This window comes from Dipodomys ordii, unplaced genomic scaffold, assembly GCF_000151885.1.
Source record: "Dipodomys ordii isolate 6190 unplaced genomic scaffold, Dord_2.0 Scaffold5, whole genome shotgun sequence".
In the NCBI taxonomy this organism is placed as follows: Eukaryota; Metazoa; Chordata; class Mammalia; order Rodentia; family Heteromyidae; genus Dipodomys; species Dipodomys ordii.
Genome location: NW_012267221.1, coordinates 9,914,912 through 9,934,450, shown reverse-complemented (window position 1 = coordinate 9,934,450; position 19,539 = coordinate 9,914,912). Strand labels below are relative to the sequence as shown.

At 38.1% G+C, this 19,539-nt stretch overlaps 1 protein-coding gene across 5 annotated transcripts in view; it reads left to right on the top strand.

Annotated features, from left to right (window-relative positions):
* Acvr1 (activin A receptor, type I) overlaps window positions 1-19,539 on the top strand; it is a 120,609-nt gene that overhangs the window by 86,031 nt on the left and 15,039 nt on the right. For all 5 annotated transcript variants that reach the window (XM_013030474.1, XM_013030465.1, XM_013030447.1 and 2 more), the window contains 5 exons: window positions 1,273-1,484; window positions 5,108-5,207; window positions 8,982-9,128; window positions 13,198-13,473; window positions 17,373-17,570. In XM_013030474.1, coding sequence (XP_012885928.1) covers window positions 1,273-1,484; window positions 5,108-5,207; window positions 8,982-9,128; window positions 13,198-13,473; window positions 17,373-17,570 — 933 coding nt within the window. The remainder of the gene's footprint in view (window positions 1-1,272; window positions 1,485-5,107; window positions 5,208-8,981; window positions 9,129-13,197; window positions 13,474-17,372; window positions 17,571-19,539) is intronic.

Genomic DNA, 19,539 nt, shown 5'->3' with positions numbered 1-19,539 from the left:
GCAGGACACTGCTAGACTCAGTTGTAACAAATGATATTTTCTTTAGAGAATTTCTCATGTGAGAGGCTATGTCTATAATTTAATACTGAGTTTAATTGCTTTTATACTTTATCATGGAAATGACATGTACCATGGAGTGCCAGGTGTGTCAAGGCTTGGAAAATTAAAGAAATTTAGTATAAAGAACTTTCAGAGTGGATTGCTAAAGGGGGCAGGAACATTGAGACAGGTAAAGCAGATGTAGAGAACAGGGCTTTGAGACAGAATGTTGTGAAGGGGGCTGCAATTCCCAGGTAGTTATTGTTTGGGGATCCTTTGATTATAGGCCATGGTTATAGACTGTCCCTGTCCAAGTAGTTTTGATTTAGTTTGATTAGGTCACTAGACAAGCAGAAAGCCTTTGTGTGTATGTGTGTGTGCGTGTGCGTGTACATGTGCGTGCGCATGCGCTTCTCCTGGGTGCTGTCCCTGAGCTTTTCTGTTCAAAGCTAGTGTTCTACCACTTGAGCTGTAGCTCTACTTCTGGCATTTTGGTGGCTATTTGGAGATGAGCCTCACTCCTGCTCAGGCTGATTTTGAATCTTGATCCCTAGATTTTAGCCTCCTGAGTAGCTAGGATTACAGGTGTAAGCCACCAGCACCCAGCAGCTTTTGAGAATATTTACACACAAGTGTTACCATGAAGTGTTTGAGTGAATGCACCAGGGTTTGAATGGGTCATTTACTAAATTTGAACAAGGGAGGGAACCAGTGAATAACTGTGTGAGTGAGTGAATGCATAAATAAGTGAATAGGTTACTATATAGAAATTATGATGTAAAAAAATCAGTGAGAATTCAGCATTAGCTATCCAGTGCATATTAAAGAGTGAACAAAAAAAAAATGGGGCAGTTGGGTTTTAATATAGACATGCTTTTTTTCATAGGATTATAGCATAGTGTCTGTGAAGGCTTGATAGAAAACATCTTTTTATCTCAATTTAATAAGAGTAATATCAAGATTTGTAATGTACTATGTACTTTAAAAGCACTTTCACATACATGCATTAATACAATCGAACCTCAGTAGTAGTATTTTTCAAATTCTAGTTCTATCTAATTGAGTAAGTTTAAATGGCTGGGCTGTTGGCCAGGTTTTAGGAAGTATTTTTAACACTTGGTAACTAGTGAGACTATGTGATCAGGATTAGAAGCTGCTTGTTAGGATGTTGGTTATGCTAAATAACAAGCAAACAGTGATCCTGACAGCCAATTACTCTTTTCTTTTCTCCAGGGAAATCCTTCCCTGGATCGCAGAATTTCCACTTGGAGGTCGGCCTCATTATTCTCTCTGTGGTGTTTGCAATATGCCTTCTAGCTTGCCTACTGGGAGTGGCTCTCCGAAAATTTAAAAGGCGCAACCAAGAGCGCCTTAATCCCAGAGATGTGGAGTATGGTACCATCGAAGGGCTCATCACCACCAATGTTGGAGACAGCACTTTAGCAGTGAGTGTGTAACCCCACAGGGAATCCTCAGATAGCAAAAATAGCTGAAAATACTTTCTTTCTCTGGCCAACAGTGCATGGACAGTGAATGTAGGAGCTCTTGGTCACTTACTCCTAATGCTTGTTCAGTCTCCATTTCAGACAGACATTGAAGGAAGTGGGAGAAGAAGATGAGTTGTTTTAATAGATTCTTGGTAGTTACTTTTCTTTTGGAAATAAAGAAAAAGGGATGGAGAATGATTACCTGCAACTTTGGAGGGTTGTATACAATTGGTGGTATTCAACTGTTTCATTTTTAGGGATCCTCTCCGCCTCCCCCCCCCCCCATAGCTTTTTAAAAGAAAACATTATGCTGGGTGCTGGTGGCTCATACCTGTTAGCTACTGAGCAAGTTGAGATTTGAGGATTGTGGTTCAAAGCCAGCCTGGGCAAGAAAGTCTATGAGAATCCTATCTCCACCTAACTACCAATAAAACTAAAAAATGGGGATTGTGAAGTGGTAAAGCATTAGCCTTGAGCACAAAAACTCAGGGACAGTCTCTAGACCCTGAGTTCAAGTTCCAGGACTGGCACCAAGGTAAAGGAAGGAAGGAAGCAAGCAAGCAAGCAAGTAAGCCAGCCAAGAAGGAAGGATCTTTTATATAATAGTATAAATCTATACCCTTTCTTGATTATTTCAGCACCCTATAATTTAATGCTTAAAAAATACTTGACATCCAATTAGCTATTAAATTTTTTGTGCTCCTGGGCTGCCCCCTTGTGGAGATCAGTCATTTGATTGAGCCAGTGCTGTCCAGCAGTAATTTGTATACCAGCTATATAATTTGAAATTTCCAAAGAAGCTAAAACAAAACATAACACAAAACATAAATAAAGTGAAACAAGAATGGTTAATTTTAACAATATATACAATTCAGAATATACAATTTTTTAATCATTTCAACATATTGCCAATAAAAATTAGAGGTATTTTACAATCTTTTGAGGTTTTTTTCAAAAAGAGTATATTACATTTGCACCATATATTATTTCAAGATAACTGCACTTTACTTATTTAACATGCAAACCACTATATTGATACATTTAAAAGTCATTCTTTTGCCCAAGCATGGTGGTGCATGCCTGGTAATCTCAGCACTTAGGAGGTAGAGACAGAAGGGTCATGAATTTGATTTCAGCTTAAACTATGTATAGCAAGATGCTGTCTCAGAAAACAAAATCAAAACTATGCAAAAAACTCATTTTAGCATATCTTAAAATGATGACATCACATTAAAAGTGATTGCTTACTTTTAGGTATTTAAAAATTTTGTTTTGTCGTGTTAATTAAAAAAAACTTTACACTTTAGGAAAAGGAGAGATTACATAGAAATAAAGTTGCATTAAAATACAGAAGAATAAAAATCAAATCCTGCATGGATATGACCTGGATCTCTGAGAAAGTTAAAGTTTTGTGAATGTTAAGAGAGGTATAAAAGACACAAATGTCAAATTGATGATCTCTTTGTCAACCTGATGATATAGAGACAATCAAGGTCATGTCTTTATAATGTGTTTCAATGGTAATGCTGTGCTACAGATCATCTAAAATCGTCTTGTATTAAGTCACCTTCCTTTTTGCTAAAGAAGATGCCTTCTTGCTGGTGGCCTTTTGTAGCTTAGGTGTTCACCTGGGTAGGACCTACCTCTAGGGAGCTTGTCAGCACATTGAATGGTTGGTTCAGGCTGGGAAACATTTGTCCCTGCTGTCTGCCTTATTATTGGGCCATTAGTCACTTTGTATGAAGAAGACACATGTAAATGTGTTTGTTTTTTTCTACTTACAGAAGTTTGATATCATAGAATTGGGAGGGTAAGGATAGACACACCATTTTAGAAACAGAAAAATATAATTATTTTGTTTGAAATTTGCTCATCAGTGGATTCCAAGCTTTAAGGAAAACTAAATGAGTTTATTTAGGAAGATCTGAGGATAAATCTTGACAAAGGTTTAGAAAAGCAAGACCGTAAAATAGAGTAGTCAGAACTTTCTGCTTCAGAGCTGCTAACATAACTAATTGCCATGGGTAATCATTGAAATATCTAGTGTAAATTACCATTTAAATAGTTTCTAGGATTTTGAAAGAGGAGCAAGTTCATGTGCCAAAACAGTAAGCTCCACTAAGTCACATGATGCTGTATCATGACTTAGTAACACATTAAGGAATGCAGTTCTTAAAGCAAATTGTCATTGTTAGTCTATATACTTGTTTATTTAAGCACTATGCCCATCAGTATGATTCCACAAAACATTGCCATTCCCTTACTGCTTGCCTACACTTTGGGGCCTAGAAGTTGATGGCGATGTTTGCGACTCTTCGGTTAACTTTGCTTTTCCTCTAAAACCTTGGACTGAGTTTGGAACCAAAATTATACATTATGAAAAGCTACAAATTTAAGTTTAACAGATTAATTTGCAGAATTATTTTTCTCATAAAGAAATTGAATGTATGAGGGAGAAAAACAGCAAGAGAGCAAATGATTAGGAGGTATAGACTATTTCATCTACATTCATTTTCTTGTTGATTATCCCTTTTATGGTTTGTAAAGGTTCTGAATTTCTTCCTGTGGATGCTCAGCTTTTGGTAATTCTGCTATCAACAGTATTTTGCACTAGGGCTAAAAGAAAGTGAAGGGAGATTAAATTCATAGAATCAACATCTTACTTTAATAGGACAGCTAACATGTATGAGAGAGGAAGAGTACCACAGCATTGCCACTGACACCACAAGCACAGTATTGTTTATTATACAAAGTTGCTGCATGATACCAAAAGACTTTGTATTCTTGGCTTACACTCAGAGTAAAAAGGGAAGTTTAATGAATGAATTAGCTGGGATTCTTTTTTTTTTCTTCAGTGTGTTCATTTGTAGAAGTCACTTTGGGACTCTATTTTTATATTTTTAATGAAACTCATAACTTTATCTTTTCCATTTGTACTTGTGAGTAATTTGTATTAAAAAATGACAAATAGACGTTAAATTAGTGACCCTTTTGCTCTTCATCTCCCTAAAAGACAATCTCCATCCAGGGAACCCATCCCTGCTGAGTGTACCAATTTAATGGTTCACATGGTTATTGGAGACTTTCCATTAAAAAAATTACAGTTGTTAGTTCATAGTCCTAATTTGTTTGTTTCTAATTAGGCTTTCTTAGTTGGCATAGCAACCACAACAGATCATTTGATAGATATGTAATGAGCATAGCACAGTATAGTAAATATCTAGCCCTGTCCCTTATATTGTCCCTCCTTGCCTTTCCCTTCCCTGTTCTTCTGCTTACTCCTGTATTCACTCCTGCTTTTGACATTTCTTTATCCAGTAAACATACTGGATTTCATATATCCTTGTATTTATAAAATAAAAGGGGGGGCTCCTAATTCCTCAGGAAAACCTAGTAAGGAAAGGTCTGGTTTCTAGTTTTCCTAGGAAACAAAAGCATGTCTTCTCCAATGGGACTTTCCATGCATGCCAATGTGTGTGTAGGCTACTACCCTCATGTAAATCGCAATGGCATACCTGCTAAAAACTAAACCAGGAGCTGCTGCTCAGTTGTGTCTTTTTTCTTCTTGTCTTAAACCACAGGATTTATTGGATCATTCATGCACATCAGGAAGTGGCTCCGGTCTTCCTTTTTTGGTTCAAAGAACAGTGGCTCGACAGATTACACTGTTGGAGTGTGTTGGTAATTCTTTTTTCTTTTTCTTGGTGGGAGATATGCGTATGTTGTGGCTCCAGATGTAGAATATAACTTAGAAGGTCTCTTTCTATCGCCTACTGCTTCCTTATTAAACTTTAGAACATATTAGGCCACGTGAGGAGCCCAGTGGTCTCTGTTCTTCATGCTTGAGTGCCTGAACATGTAGAAACTATTGTATAGAGGATGCCCAGATAAAAGCTCTCCATTGCAAATAACCCTTTGGGATGATGGGAATACTTAAAATGAATTGATTTGGCTACTCCAAGTATAGTTTGACATGATTAGGTTGTGCAATTTTCTAATCCTTCTCATTCTTCCCCTCTTTTAAAAATAAATAATTTTAACAAATATGTATACTTATTAACAGGTACAATGAAATAAAGTACACCAACAGTATTTCCCTAACTACCTTATTTGAGCAAGACTACATATTTTGTATAGTCTCTAATTTTCCCCATATAAGAATATATATTTACATTGATTTATCATGGTATATGTATAATTTGTGCTCCTTTATTCTTTTTATGTTATTATTGGAGTTTGAACTCTGAGGGTTGAACTTGTAGGTGCTCTACCATGTGTACTATGATCAACATCATCATTATCATTATTATTATTATTTTCATACTGATCCTGAGCCTTGAACTTGGGGCCTTGGTGCTCTTTCTGAGTTTCTTTGCTCAATGCTAGCACTCTACCACTATGAGCCACAGCTCCACTTCTGGTTTTCTGGTGGTTAGTTGGAGATAAGCTCTCACAGACTTTTCTTCCTAAGTGGCTTTGAACTGCAATCCTTAGATCTCAGCCTTCTGAGTAGCTAGTATTACAGGCATAAGCTACCAGCGCCTGGCTTGCAAATGCCAGTCGTGGGGCCTGAACTCTGGGCCTGGGCGCTGTCCCTCAGCTCAAGGCTAGCACTCTACCACTTGAGCCACAGCACCACTTCGGCTTATTTTCTTTTTGCTTATGTGGTGCTGAGGAATCGAACCCAGGGCCTCATGCATGCAAGGCAAGCGCTCTACCACTGAGCCGCCTTCCAGCCCCTTGCAAATGCTTTTTTAAAGTCAGTATTTGTTAGTTTCTTGTATCAACTGGGTGTTTGCATATGGCAAATGAATTTTCAATAATTTTTCCATGGCATACAGAGATGGCTGTAGAGCAGGGATATAAAGTTACCAAACTCCTCCCATTGTCCAGGGTACCTGTGAGTGGAGCATCACAGCTGCTGGTCCTATCATCTTTTTTGGGGGGGAGGTAGCTGTGCATCATAGCTTCTTGTACCTCTTCAGTACTGATGTGTATTCTCTTCCTGTCTTCATGGAGAATTATTCCTAAAGTTGGTAGTAGCAACTGAGGAGGTGGGTAGAGCAGCAGCCATGATGCCTTTTCTCTAGGTCTATAGTTTCTGACATTGCTTTCTACTGTTCATGACTCCTCCACAGCAGAGTAAGAATAGACAAAGATGGAAAAGCTCCACACAGGCCTATTACATACAACCAGAGCTGTCTTCTCATACAATCCTGCATTCTGCTTGATTCTGAACAAGAAGTCCAGGTTGTGATAGGAAGAAAGCCTCTCCTTTCCTGTCCCAGATACTCACCATTTACAGGGTAGCAATGCATCTGTAACTTAGTACTCACAGATTAGCCCCCAAGTCCAATTGCACCTTTATGAGTATGTGCTATTTCTGGTCCCATTGGTATTCTTTAGCATATTTCAGAGCAGTGCATATTTGATTGCATTTTTGTTGGGTTAAACACTAAAGTCTCCACTGAAAGCAAAGCCTCTTCTGAAACCTGTGGTGTATGCTACAGCTTTCAGCAAAAAGAAAGGTATTAAACTGCCTGGATTGTCGTATTAATAATTGTAGTTCAGAAACATGGGAAGTTGACAGGTCAGTCATTTGCAGAGAGTGTTCAGTGACCTCTAAGTTTCAGGTGCCTGGATGGATCTTCATAGGACCCCCTAATCAAGGCTATCAGGCAATTCTCTTTTGTTTTAGGGGCTTCTGCCTAAGATTGCATTTGCAAAAAGCCGTTGACAACTGAGAAGTATTTGAAAACCATTGAAATAGAATTCTATTTTAATTTTATCTACATACCCTGCCACATATCGTCTGTTTTCTTAAAGAAAAACCAAAAAAAGAGATTTGAGGCAACTTTATGTCCACAATTCTTTGGGATATATTTCTTTCCTTTCCAATGAAAAAAATGAGGGAAAAAGAAAAAAAAATCAAGACATAAAATGGAACCTAAGGCAGGAAAAGATTAGCATATCTTTTTTTTCTTGCAGCTAATTTTCATAGCATCTTAGTGCTGGTGCTTATCTCTAGCTCCCAGTGCTGAGCAGTTGCTTTGACTTGATTAAAATGAATCCTGTACTAAATAGATTTTGTATTATCTGACAGTACTTATCAACCACACATAAAATCCTTTTAGATCAATCATTGGTATTGAATGGGGATGTTGGTTTTTATCAGGGAACCTACTTTCAGTGTCTTGTCTCTCCCTTCCCCAGTGCTGGGAATGGAATTCAGGGCCTCACTTATGCTAGTCAAGCACTCTCCCTTGGCCATCATACCCTGTGTCTAATTCAGTGGTTTTGTTGATTGCTCCAGAGTGTCTGTTGGACACACCTGCCTTCTTTTCCTGTTTGGGATATCATTGGCTTAGTTTTCCAGAAAAGCACTATAGTTTCGTACATGTGAGTGATGCTGTAGCTGCTAATCACGGTGTTGTGGTCCCAGTCATCATGTGACTGAGCAGACAGCCTCTCTGCCCGGAAGTTCTGTCTCCTATTGCATTGACATCCAGGTTGATTTGACCTCAAGTTGGTCCTCATGGTACCTCCTCCTGCCCTGATCACCCCTACCTATAATTACAGAGAATGAAAAGGGGAGCATGTTGGTAATGAACACTAGACAGGTCACTTCACAATTGAAGTCACTATAGTTTTCAGAATCTCTTCTTTTAGTGTCCTTTTGAGTGTAGCCTTTTGTGGTACAGCAGGGGCTAACTAATAAACAAATACTCATGACCAGTGTGAGAAATCAGAATAGTTGTAAATCTTCCTATAAGGAAAGTGGTAATGAATTCAACAGTCTCTTAAACAGTTTTGTGTTTGGTTGTATTAGGTTGTTGTTGCTGTTGTTGTTGTGTGTTTGTGTGTGTGTGTGTGTGCCTGCCTGCCTGCACACGTGCCTGCATGCAAGTGTGCTGGTCCTGGGACTCAGTACCTGAGCATTGGCCCTGAGCTTTTGGGTTCAAGCCTAATACTCTACTACTTGAATTATACCTCCACTTCCAGCTGTTTTTGGTAGTTAATTGGACATAGGATTGTCACAAACTTAGAACAACTATCCTCAGATCTCAGCCTCCTGAGTAGCTAGGATTATAGGTATGAGCCATCAGTACTACCTGCCTGGTTGTAATAGTTTTTAATCCTCAGAACTTAGACATTTCTTTGTGAAAAAAAAAGTGTATACACTTCAGATTTGTGTGCTTAGAAAATCCCTGTTTGGATCCAGAATGAAGGAGGGAAGGAAGGAAAGAAGCAAGGCATTGAATTACTCTCATTACACACTCTTTTAGGCTTTCAGTACTATATTGAAATCTGATCATCTGTATTCTTCTAAATCTCACCTACTGGCATGTTAAAGAGTTGCAGGTGCTGGACTCATTGGCTAGATTGTAGGAATCACCAGGCTGGCTGCTTCTTGCATACTTACCTCTAGAGTCACATCTATCTCACTTTCCACAGGGAAAGGCAGGTATGGTGAAGTATGGAGGGGCAGTTGGCAAGGGGAAAATGTTGCTGTGAAGATCTTCTCTTCCCGGGATGAGAAGTCATGGTTCAGGGAGACAGAGCTGTACAACACTGTGATGTTGAGGCATGAGAACATTTTAGGTAAGTATGAGCATTTACCTCTCCTTAACGGATCTGAGTAGAGAAGTGCATACCCCTGCTCTTGTTTGCTGAGTGTGAGTTTTAGTCTCTCTTAGAGACTTCTATTGGGATATACAACATGCATGTTCTGTTTTATTTTCCTTTAACACCAATTTCTTGTTTAAATCTGAAAATAAGTCATAAGATTGTGTGGATGATAAGAAGGAAATCCGTTATTGCTCATTCTTATTCCTACATCTGCAGCTCGTTATTTAAACAACAACAAAAAAATTGTCCCATCTTGTTCACTTCAAGGCTTCTAGAGTTGTTCTAAACTCCACCCTTTTTGAATATTTATTACTTGAATCAAACTAAGAAAGATCTTTGGACTCTTTCCTAGAGATTCACAGCTCTTGGGGACATCATAATGAAATGCACATTCTCTCAAACTAGGCATCATTTTTAAAGACCAGATTTACAGAGCAGTTCAGCATACATCTTAATTTGGAAACTAAAGCTTAGCAACACTTGTGAAATATGTAAAGTGCCCACTGAAATGTGGCTATGGTAATAGAAGGAGTGAACATAGTCCTGGGGGACATTGACTTCTGTAGTTTTCAGTTTCTAAATGTGTTCATAATAATACATGTATAGGGAATGCTGCTTGGAATGCTGCTTTAATAGATGATGTAAATTTTACACAGATTTTTTTAAACTGTAAATGATAGTGTTGGCTATTAGTTTTGGTGTGGCTTAAAGATGATGTAAGAATGTGTTTCTATCCTGCTGCTATCAATTTCTTAAATCTGAGGAAGCCTGTCAGTAAATGATGGTTTGTAGGTTGCCCAAAGCTCTGCTTCAAATCATTCCAGTTTCTGCTGTTGATCTCTTTCTTTTCTTTTTCTGTCCCCTTGGGCCCTAGTCCTCACCTAATGCCCTTCATTTGCTTTGTTGCTGTCATCTTTCTGTTCAGGGTGGCTTTGACTACAAAATTGACTGCAACTTTTGTGATTTCTAGGCTTGACATTCAAGACTGTCCATTTGAGGGCTACAGGTAGACTTGTGTTCACATTCAGTTAGATCAGTATTGCCATTGCTTGGTGTTGCCATAACATTTATTTCTCTTCCTTGTTCATGTTGCTCTGGATCCTCTAGCAACCCCCTTCCAGACTTTGCAGTCCCCTCCAGTTTCTCCCCATGGAAATTGTGCTGCTTTGCACATCCTCACCTTTTTCTGCCTATACCCCACATTGCATGGCAGTTAGAGACCTAAGGGTAATAGCTACAATGGCAACAGTAACACCACCAAAAGTCACGGTGGATACTGACCCGTTAGAAGTATTTGTCATACGTGTTCTCATGTAATCTTTACCCTAACCATAAGAAAGTAAGTAGTCTTATTTTCCCAGTTTTAACTAATGGGGCAACTGATGTTCAGCCAAGCGAGGCAGGAGATCTAAGAACATAGTAGGCAGGCTGACTCTTAACCTGCAGCTCTGTGCTGCACACTGCAGTCTTCTAGATTGCCATCTAGCAGTGAAGTTGCTTCTGAAATTTGGAGTGAAAATTGCCCATGAATGTTTCAACTTTCCTTCTGCCTCTGGAACTTACTAAGGTTTAAACAACAAATTGAGAGTTGATTGTATTAGAAGCCGTGGTGTACAAGAAGTACGTATTCCTAAGCAGCGGAATTAATCTTAATGGGAAGTGTACCTAGCTTTAAGCATGCAAGGTATAAGACTTGAAGGAAGGACACATCTACCCATCCCTCTTTCATACTATGGGAATCAGATATTCTACGCAGAATACTCTGCGATATTGCATACTACACACATTGTCTCTTATCCTTGCACCTCAGGTAAGTGATCTGTGATATCCCTCCATTGTACACCAGTGGCAAAACTCATTTCCATTGTTCTTACATTCATATCCAGTGCTGAGCACAATGTCTAGCATGTGACAGTACCCAATAAATATTTACTAAATTAGATTTAATCACAAGGGAAATTTAAAAGATACTTTTAAAATATGATTCACATTATATTCCCTTAGTATGAACACATAGGATAAGACATTGTTTCTTATAACACAATGATGTGTAGAAATTCTGAATTTATGATATCTTTATCCTCTCATTATAATCACAGCCATATGGATGGATTACTACCTCTAGTCAAGAAATGTCATAGAGATTGACAGCTTTCCTTTCCCCACTTTTCTGGCTTCCTGGGCACAAAAGCTTTGTTTTCTGTGATCATTTTCTTTCTTATCAAAAGAGCCTGTTGTGTTTGGAAAGCTACTGCTGCTGCTGCTGCTTCTTTTTCTCTTTTTGTTTATCTTTTTGAGACAAGGTCCAACTGTTTTGCCCAGGTTGGCCTCAAGCAGTCCACCTATCTCAGCCTCCCGTGCTTGGGAGCAGAGACACATGCCACACTGTGCCTGGCTCACAGTCCCTCCCACTTGAGAGTATTGCTAATGCTAGCTTCCCAAAATATATAAATTATACTCTATCTTGTCGATTTACCTCTATATACATCCAACTAAAAGTTTGAGCCCTCTTTTTTATCTTTAATTGAACTTATCACACAATAACATAGTACCTTTAAGATGGACCAGTTTGAATTGCAAGCCTTCCTTCTATTCTGGTATGGAAATTAGCACATCGGTGGCTAATGGAAAATTGTGTCATATGATGGCTGGAACAGTGGTATGGAAAGAGAAACTGTTATCTCCTGTGTTGACTAGCAGAGGCTTACTATGTGACTTTGTTCAAAGTTACATTTGTTAGCATTCTTTTCCCCATCACTGAACCCAAAGACATTGATTAAGCTGAGCATTTTCTCAGAAGTCTTGTTTTATGCTCTTTAAAAACACAACCAAGTATTTTCCCCTTCATCCATTTGGAACACACAGTTCAATGGCATTAGGTGCATTTGCACTGTTATGCAGCCGCGGCCACCATTCAACACCCAAACTCTCTTGAACTATTAAAATGTGTATTTTTTTCAGAATTTCCTGAGAGTTATGAGAAGAGAAGGAAACAATTTGCAAACAAATTATAAAGTCGTTGTTATGGCTTTAATTGAGCTCTGGGCTATGCTAAAATATAGTAGATACCAGCTAGTCTTCCATGCTTACTTTATGTTAGGTATTTAAGCATTTTCAGCACAATGCCTCTTTTATTTCAAAATTACCTCATGAGATAAACGTTGCAGATATCTTCATCTTAGAAGTAAAGAAACTAAAGTGGAGATTTTATGTGACTTGGGAAAGATCACAATTTTGGGGATGTTGGAGTCAGTATTATAATCAAGTTGTACAGCTTTGGGTATACCTGTCAACAGCTGATGCTTTGTTTGATGTGGCCTCTATTGTCACAGCTACCTGAGGTACTTGGTCCCTTGGGAGCATAGTCACTGAGCTCACATAGATCACCTCACTTCAGAATGAGTTTTATGTGCTCTTGAAGAGCCAGCGAGGGTGCCTTTGATTGTGAAGCAAGAGACATAGACTCTAATCCTTTCTCCTATGGTATGAACAATCCAGTGTCCATGCCAGAGTTCCAACTTAAGGTGCCTATGCCACCTCCATCAATAATAGAGTGCTTGGTGCAAAACACAAATATCCAACAGAAGTATTCAAGCATTGTGAAGCAATCAGATATTTGAGAGGTAAACAGTGAAGAAGTATCCTGCTTATATAAATATTCAATTATGTTCTATAGACTTAGAACATAATTAATGGGCAAACAAAATTCTTATTTAAGACTGATAGCACTTAGGGAAGGTAATGAAATAAAGATTTGCTTATCATTTATTTAATCAGATTTCTCTTCCTTGGGGAAAATTCAGTTAGAGCCTACACAGATACAATGTCTTTTGAATGGGGGGGGGTGTCTTATGACTTAGGGCATTTTGTGGGGGGAAGCTATTAAAGATTAAGGGTTCTTTTGGTATATTTAGGTTTCTTGAGAATGTTTAGTAAAGTGTCTAGATCTCTATTTACAACTGTAAGCGTCTCACTTCTGAATACTAAAAGATACAATGTGTGGAAGTTTCACATGTGCTAATTTTGTTCTTGCTCTCTCCAGGTTTCATTGCTTCTGACATGACGTCAAGACACTCCAGTACCCAGTTGTGGTTAATTACACATTACCATGAAATGGGATCATTGTATGACTATCTTCAGCTCACAACACTGGATACAGTTAGCTGCCTTCGAATAGTGCTGTCCATAGCCAGTGGTCTTGCACATTTGCACATAGAGATATTTGGGACCCAAGGAAAACCAGCTATTGCTCATCGAGATTTAAAGAGCAAAAACATCCTAGTGAAGAAGAATGGACAGTGTTGCATAGCAGATTTGGGTATATCTTAAAAAATATTTTTAATCTCTACTTTTACTTAGGTTTAACTCCAGTGTTTGCTAAGTTACCCCTCTTTTCTCATGTGTTGTTATGAAAAACTTGAACACCCAGAAAAATGGAAAGAACCTTACAATCCAAACTGTATACCCACCACTTGGATTTTCCCATCAGTAATTTCCCCTCTTTTACTAAGCTTTGTCATCCATCCACCCATTTTTCCATCTATCCATTCACTATAATCTTTGAAACACTGGAATGTAAACGAAAGATAAAGACTACCTTTCTTATAACAGCTTCAACATGCACAATAGTTTACTGGTGTATAAATTAGACACATATTTGTTTATTCTTTTAGGTGAAATATGTGCTGAAACATTCAATACTTATGACCATTCTTAGAAATGCTGTAAATCCCATTTTATGCATTATCAAGACTATGGCTATCAAGACTTTCCCATTATATACTTAGAAAGTCACCTGGGCTCATTCAGTTAGTTCCTGCAAAAACCCTCAGAAACAACCATTATTACCATTTCATTCTGATTTCACAGATTCTCACACAAAGTAGGTGCACAATTCTACATTTTTATGGAAAGAGTTTGTCTTTAAAACAGCTTCTGAAAGCATTCTTCTATACTGAAGCAAAATGACCAATTTGGGAAAGAGGAAAATAGGCTTTGAACCCACTCATTCATTACCCTAAGGAAATGGCTTATTCATATGGTGTTAGAGAACTACTAATGTAGCTTTAATTGCACTATAAATAAGATAATTTTCATGTATAGTGGCATTTTTATTTAAACCACATTCATCCTAGACTCGTAGAATAATGGCTGAATAATTGTGCTAATAAGAACTGAGTTACAGTATTGGGTTATTCACTTTAATAGACTATTGAGAGTCCTTATTTTTCTTGATTAATTATGTTTTATAATGTTGTACTTATTGTTAGAATGATATGGACTTAGACAAAATTAGTTTTAGTTATGTTAAATTATAAGGTTAATTTATATTTCTGTTTTTTAACACAAGGGATTTTACATGTTAGGAAAATTTACTTCTTTTGAGTCTCTTTATAGTCTTTCAGTTTTGGAAAATTATTTTATAATGTTCCCCAAGTGTTAAGAGCATGACCTCAAAGTTTCTGCAGGCAGTTCAGTTGTATTATAGGACTTGAAGGCAGCTGTTAGAGCAGTCAGGGTAATGTAATAGTCTGACTTTTCTTCATACTTATTCTGTATTTTTGCACAAATCTGCTTACCTATGTGCAAGCACTGCTTACATTCATGTAAAGGACCAAGGGGTCTTAGCGTGAGGAATACCACCAGTATTAGATGTTACCTACTATACCTCTGTATTTTTGAAACTTCCACAATAATGTGTTCTGTCACTAAAATTCATTCAAGCCTTCCTTACAGGATTCAAGAATTATTATCAATGCTAGCAAGTAATAAAGATTTAAATGATAACTGCTGTGTAATCCAGTGGTCTGACAAGAATAGATAAAGTGAGATAGCTCTTAGATTCAGTACATGGGACTTGATAGAAGGGAATGGGAACATGTTCAGTTACATTTAGCTTGTTATTGCTTCAACTGCATTCCTACTGGTCTGCAGTCTTCCAGTTAGATATATACATTGGTGTAAAAATTTGTGCCAAAAAGTCATTAGGGAATTGATAATTTCGTGGAGAAACTAGCTCTTGTAAAACCATATTTTATATAGTATTTTTCACATCACGCATATTTTATATAGTATTTTTTCACAGAAACTAAGGAGGAGTCATTAGAAATTCAGTTCTATTATAAATATTGCCAAAGACAACTATTATTTTATAGCACTAAAACATTAAACATCCACAAGAGTTGAAAGAATGTTGAGTAGTTACTTAAAATCTTCAACAACTAGATTCAAAAATTACTAAAGTTGGGCTGGGAAGGTAGCTCAGTGGTAGAGTGCTTGCCTTGCATGCATGAAGTCTTGGGTTCAATTCCTCAGTACCACATACACAAAAAGCCGGAAGTGGCGCGGTGGCTCAAATGGTAAAGTGCTAGCCTTGAGGGACAGCGCCTAAGCCTAGAGTTCAGGCCCCATGACCGACAAAAAAATCTACTAAAGTTTTATATATTTGGCTTTCTATGTGGCTGAGTGCATATTTTTCCTAATGTGTTTGGGACTAGGTTGCAGACATGGAAACACTTCTAAGTACTTCAAAATGCATTTTCTAAAACACCTTAAAATTCATCTGCTGCATATCACAGTTTATCTCACCTAACACGTCTTGATAATTCTTTATTACCTTTAAGTTTCTCAGATTTTTGTGTGCTTGGTGAGACAGTGTCTCACTGTGTAACTTAAGCTTTCATTAAATTTGTAATGTATCTCATTCTGGCTTTAGACTTGTGATCCTCATAGCTCAGCCTCCCAAGTGCTGGGATTACAGATGTATGTTACCACGTACAGCAATTTTTTTTCTAGTTTTTCAGAGAAGAATTCAAATTTTACATGTTATATTTGTTTTTGTCTCTTTAATAATTGTAGCACTAGGTTAAAATTAGCAGCTTAAAATCAATGTATTATCCTGCAAGTTCCTTTGAAGGTCAGTGTGGTTCTCATGCAGAGAATCGGGGGAGGGGGGTTTTTACAGCCAAGCTATGGGTCAAGGCTGTAGTCATCACCACATTTGACCTGTACACATCCATGGCAGTCCTGTCGACCTCTCCACAGAGCTACCTCCTATCTTAAGATGATGAGTAAGCCAAGTGAACAAATAGAACTGTTTGTAACTTGCCTTTTATGGTTTTAAAAACACTTGATTGTCTCTTTATTACTCCATTGAATCTTGGAGATGATTATAAAAATAAGGGGAGGTGTACCTACAGCCTTCTTTAATCAATGATATTTGCTGATATCTTCGCTAATTATTAAGATGAGATGGTGTTTGCTCTCTCTGTGACATTGCATGGAATCAGCATCTCATGTATTTGGAGCTATGGGCTGAGAGCAAAATCTCTCTCCAGATTGCTTAAGGTACTTCTAAGGGATCTTTAGATTACAGAAGTTCATAGGGACAGCCTATTCCCATTTGACACTTTTCATTATACTGAGTGTTAAAAGCAATCATTTTCAGTTGATCTGTATGTGCATCAATAAATAATCCCATCTTCAAATAAACCATGCACAATCTGTCCATCCCCACTGGCTAGTGAGGAATGCCAGGCGAGTCATCTTGCTAATTGACTGAGGAATTCTGAAATGAGCCATGGTTAAGTGTTTCAGAACCATTCTCCTGAGAAATGCTCTTTGAATCAAGGTCCGGTTTAATACTGTTTTCTTCATTCTAAAGAAAGAAAACCCTATCGGTTTAGTCAGCCTGATTACCTAGATGTGCAGCCCTCCTTTTAGGAATGTAACAGTGTCTGTCACAGCCTACTCTTTTATAAGGTGACCAATTACCTCAAGTTCTCAGTCTCACACTGTTTGAAATTTGTGTTTGGAGATGAGTGGGGGCAGTAGTGGATTTCCAGCGCTTCATTTGCTCCTTGTTAAGACACTTTCAGGCTCACTTATGACATGCAAGCCTGTTTTCCTGTGAACTTCAAACATTGGCCTCATATTGCTGTTGTGTGTTGGTATGTCAGTGGCTCAACATTTTTTTTTTTTTGTCTCCTAGAGGCTCGTGTATTAACCTAATAGTCTCCTCATTTTTCTGGCCTTAGTCCCTCTCACTGTTCTCACTCCCAAAAGTCATGACTAATGCAGGGGATTATTCTGGGTTTAACACAGCAGTGAGCACACCTATCACCAGAGGGCGCTTTTGATTGGGCTTATTTTAAATCCTTTAGCAGCCATCTATGAGAGGAAGTGAGTTTAATGACATGGTTGTCTTCTTTCTTCTAGGCCTGGCAGTCATGCATTCCCAGAGCACCAATCAACTTGATGTAGGGAACAACCCCCGTGTGGGCACCAAGCGCTACATGGCCCCCGAAGTTCTAGATGAAACCATCCAGGTGGATTGTTTTGATTCTTACAAGAGGGTCGATATTTGGGCCTTTGGACTTGTTTTGTGGGAAGTAGCCAGGAGGATGGTGAGCAATGGTAAGCATCTGATCTAATATTGTCCTTATCCACATTTTCTTGATGCTACTGTTACAAAGGAGAAGAGGAATGTAGAGGGCCTATATTGTTCCTTAAATCCTCTTTTCTAGCTGCACATGGACATTTATATTTGACTTACAGCCAATAAGTAGTATGTAATGGCATTATGTTTGAAATTCAGGAGAAGAAATGATGACTGAAAACTAATTCTTTTGTTTGTTGATGTATGTTTTATTTCTTCTTGTCTTCCTATATGACTTTCTCCTCATCTCCTTCCTTCTTTGTTTTTCTCACAAGGCAGGTTTAATTTGAGAATATACAAATAAATTTAACGGTGACTTCTGTTCCTATGGATGGTTTTTCCTTTGTATGATTTGATTGTTGAGAAAGGCCATGTTTCACATTTGGAAGTCATTTGGAAGTCATTCTTTGTAAGAAGCAGGCTGTACCTTTTGAATGAGTCTAATTTAAATTGGGAACCCTGGCTAGGTGACTTTTGTTGATGAGTTATCTTAGTGGAGGAATTTGATGAATTGTTGCCGTGGTAGTTATGGAAACATTTGCCATTCGTTTTAAAATTGTTCTCTCTTGCAGTAAGCTTTCACACTTGTCTTTTGTGTACTTAAACCAACTTTAAATACCTAGTGGAATGCTTAAGTACATTTACAGAAGTAGTAAGGAGTATTCTTACCCCAACAACCCTCACACTATTTTTTTTGTTGGTCATGGGGCTTGAACTTCAGGTCTGAGCACTGTCCCTCAGCTCTTCAGCTCAAGGCTAGTGCTCTTACACTTGAGCTACAGCACCACTTCCAGTTTTCTGGTGGTTTATTGGAGTTAAGAGTTTCACAGCCTTTACTGCCTGGGCTGGCTTTGAACCACAGTCCTCATATTTCAGCCTCCTGAGTAGCCAGGATTACAGGCGTGAGCCACTGGCACCCAGCTCACAAACTGGTTTTTATAGCACAACTTGGTGCATTTCATATCAACTTGGTGCATTTCATATTTTCCACAACTGGAAAGTTACTTTACAGAGTATATGTCTGAAATGGTCCCTCATGAACAGAAGAACTTTTTTATGTATTTAGATTTCTATTTGTATCTAAATTATACTTTATGTTTTGCCCTCCTCTGACCCAATGCGAGGAGTAATGCAAGAAGTCTTTAATACCCTCAACTTTATCCTTTTTCCTTTCTTTTAATGTCCTAACTTTCGCTGATAACTTTATTCTAAGGGTTTAGTCTTATGGGGTAATCATAATTTTTATAACTAGCATAGCCAGAGATTAGGACACCCTGTGAGGGACGTGGAATTGGGTAACTTTATAGTTTTAATGTACAACAATTAAAATGGGCATGCCTTCATGGTAGCTTTAAAATCTTAACAGCAGAGTGTGTCTGCTTTGAACACATGCTCCGGGGATACTAAGTCAAGTGTTTCAGATTAAACCTGTATGGATGGATGGTTAGATTTTTTCCTTTATTCTTTTTTAATGGAGTCTTTTCTTGGTAATTGTTTCCTAATCATCATGAGCTGATGTCTTACAGTTTGTGCCACTGAAGTGCCTTGAGAATTGTTGGCAACAGAGTGTATGTTTTGCTGATTTATAAAGTTCTGAACTTTGCCTGAAATTGCACATCTACTTCATTTCGTCATTTCTCCTCAATCATTTTTGAGTGCTTTGGGAATGAAAAATATCACCTAATTCTGATTAGTACATCTTCACAGAATCCAGAAGATTGGTATCCAACTAAGCTTTGTGATAGGGTTATTGCTCACATGTAGAAGAAGCTGGTATCCTGTAGCCAACACAGTAGCATTTCCAGCTGTGGCTGTGCCGGCACAAGGCCAGGCAACCCTGTTTGGCAGAAAGTTGGGATTCTTAGACTTTGAAGAACTCATGTTTTAGACTTGCTCCCTGCGTCACAGGCATAAACCCAAATGGCTTTTAAAGATCAGTTGTGATTA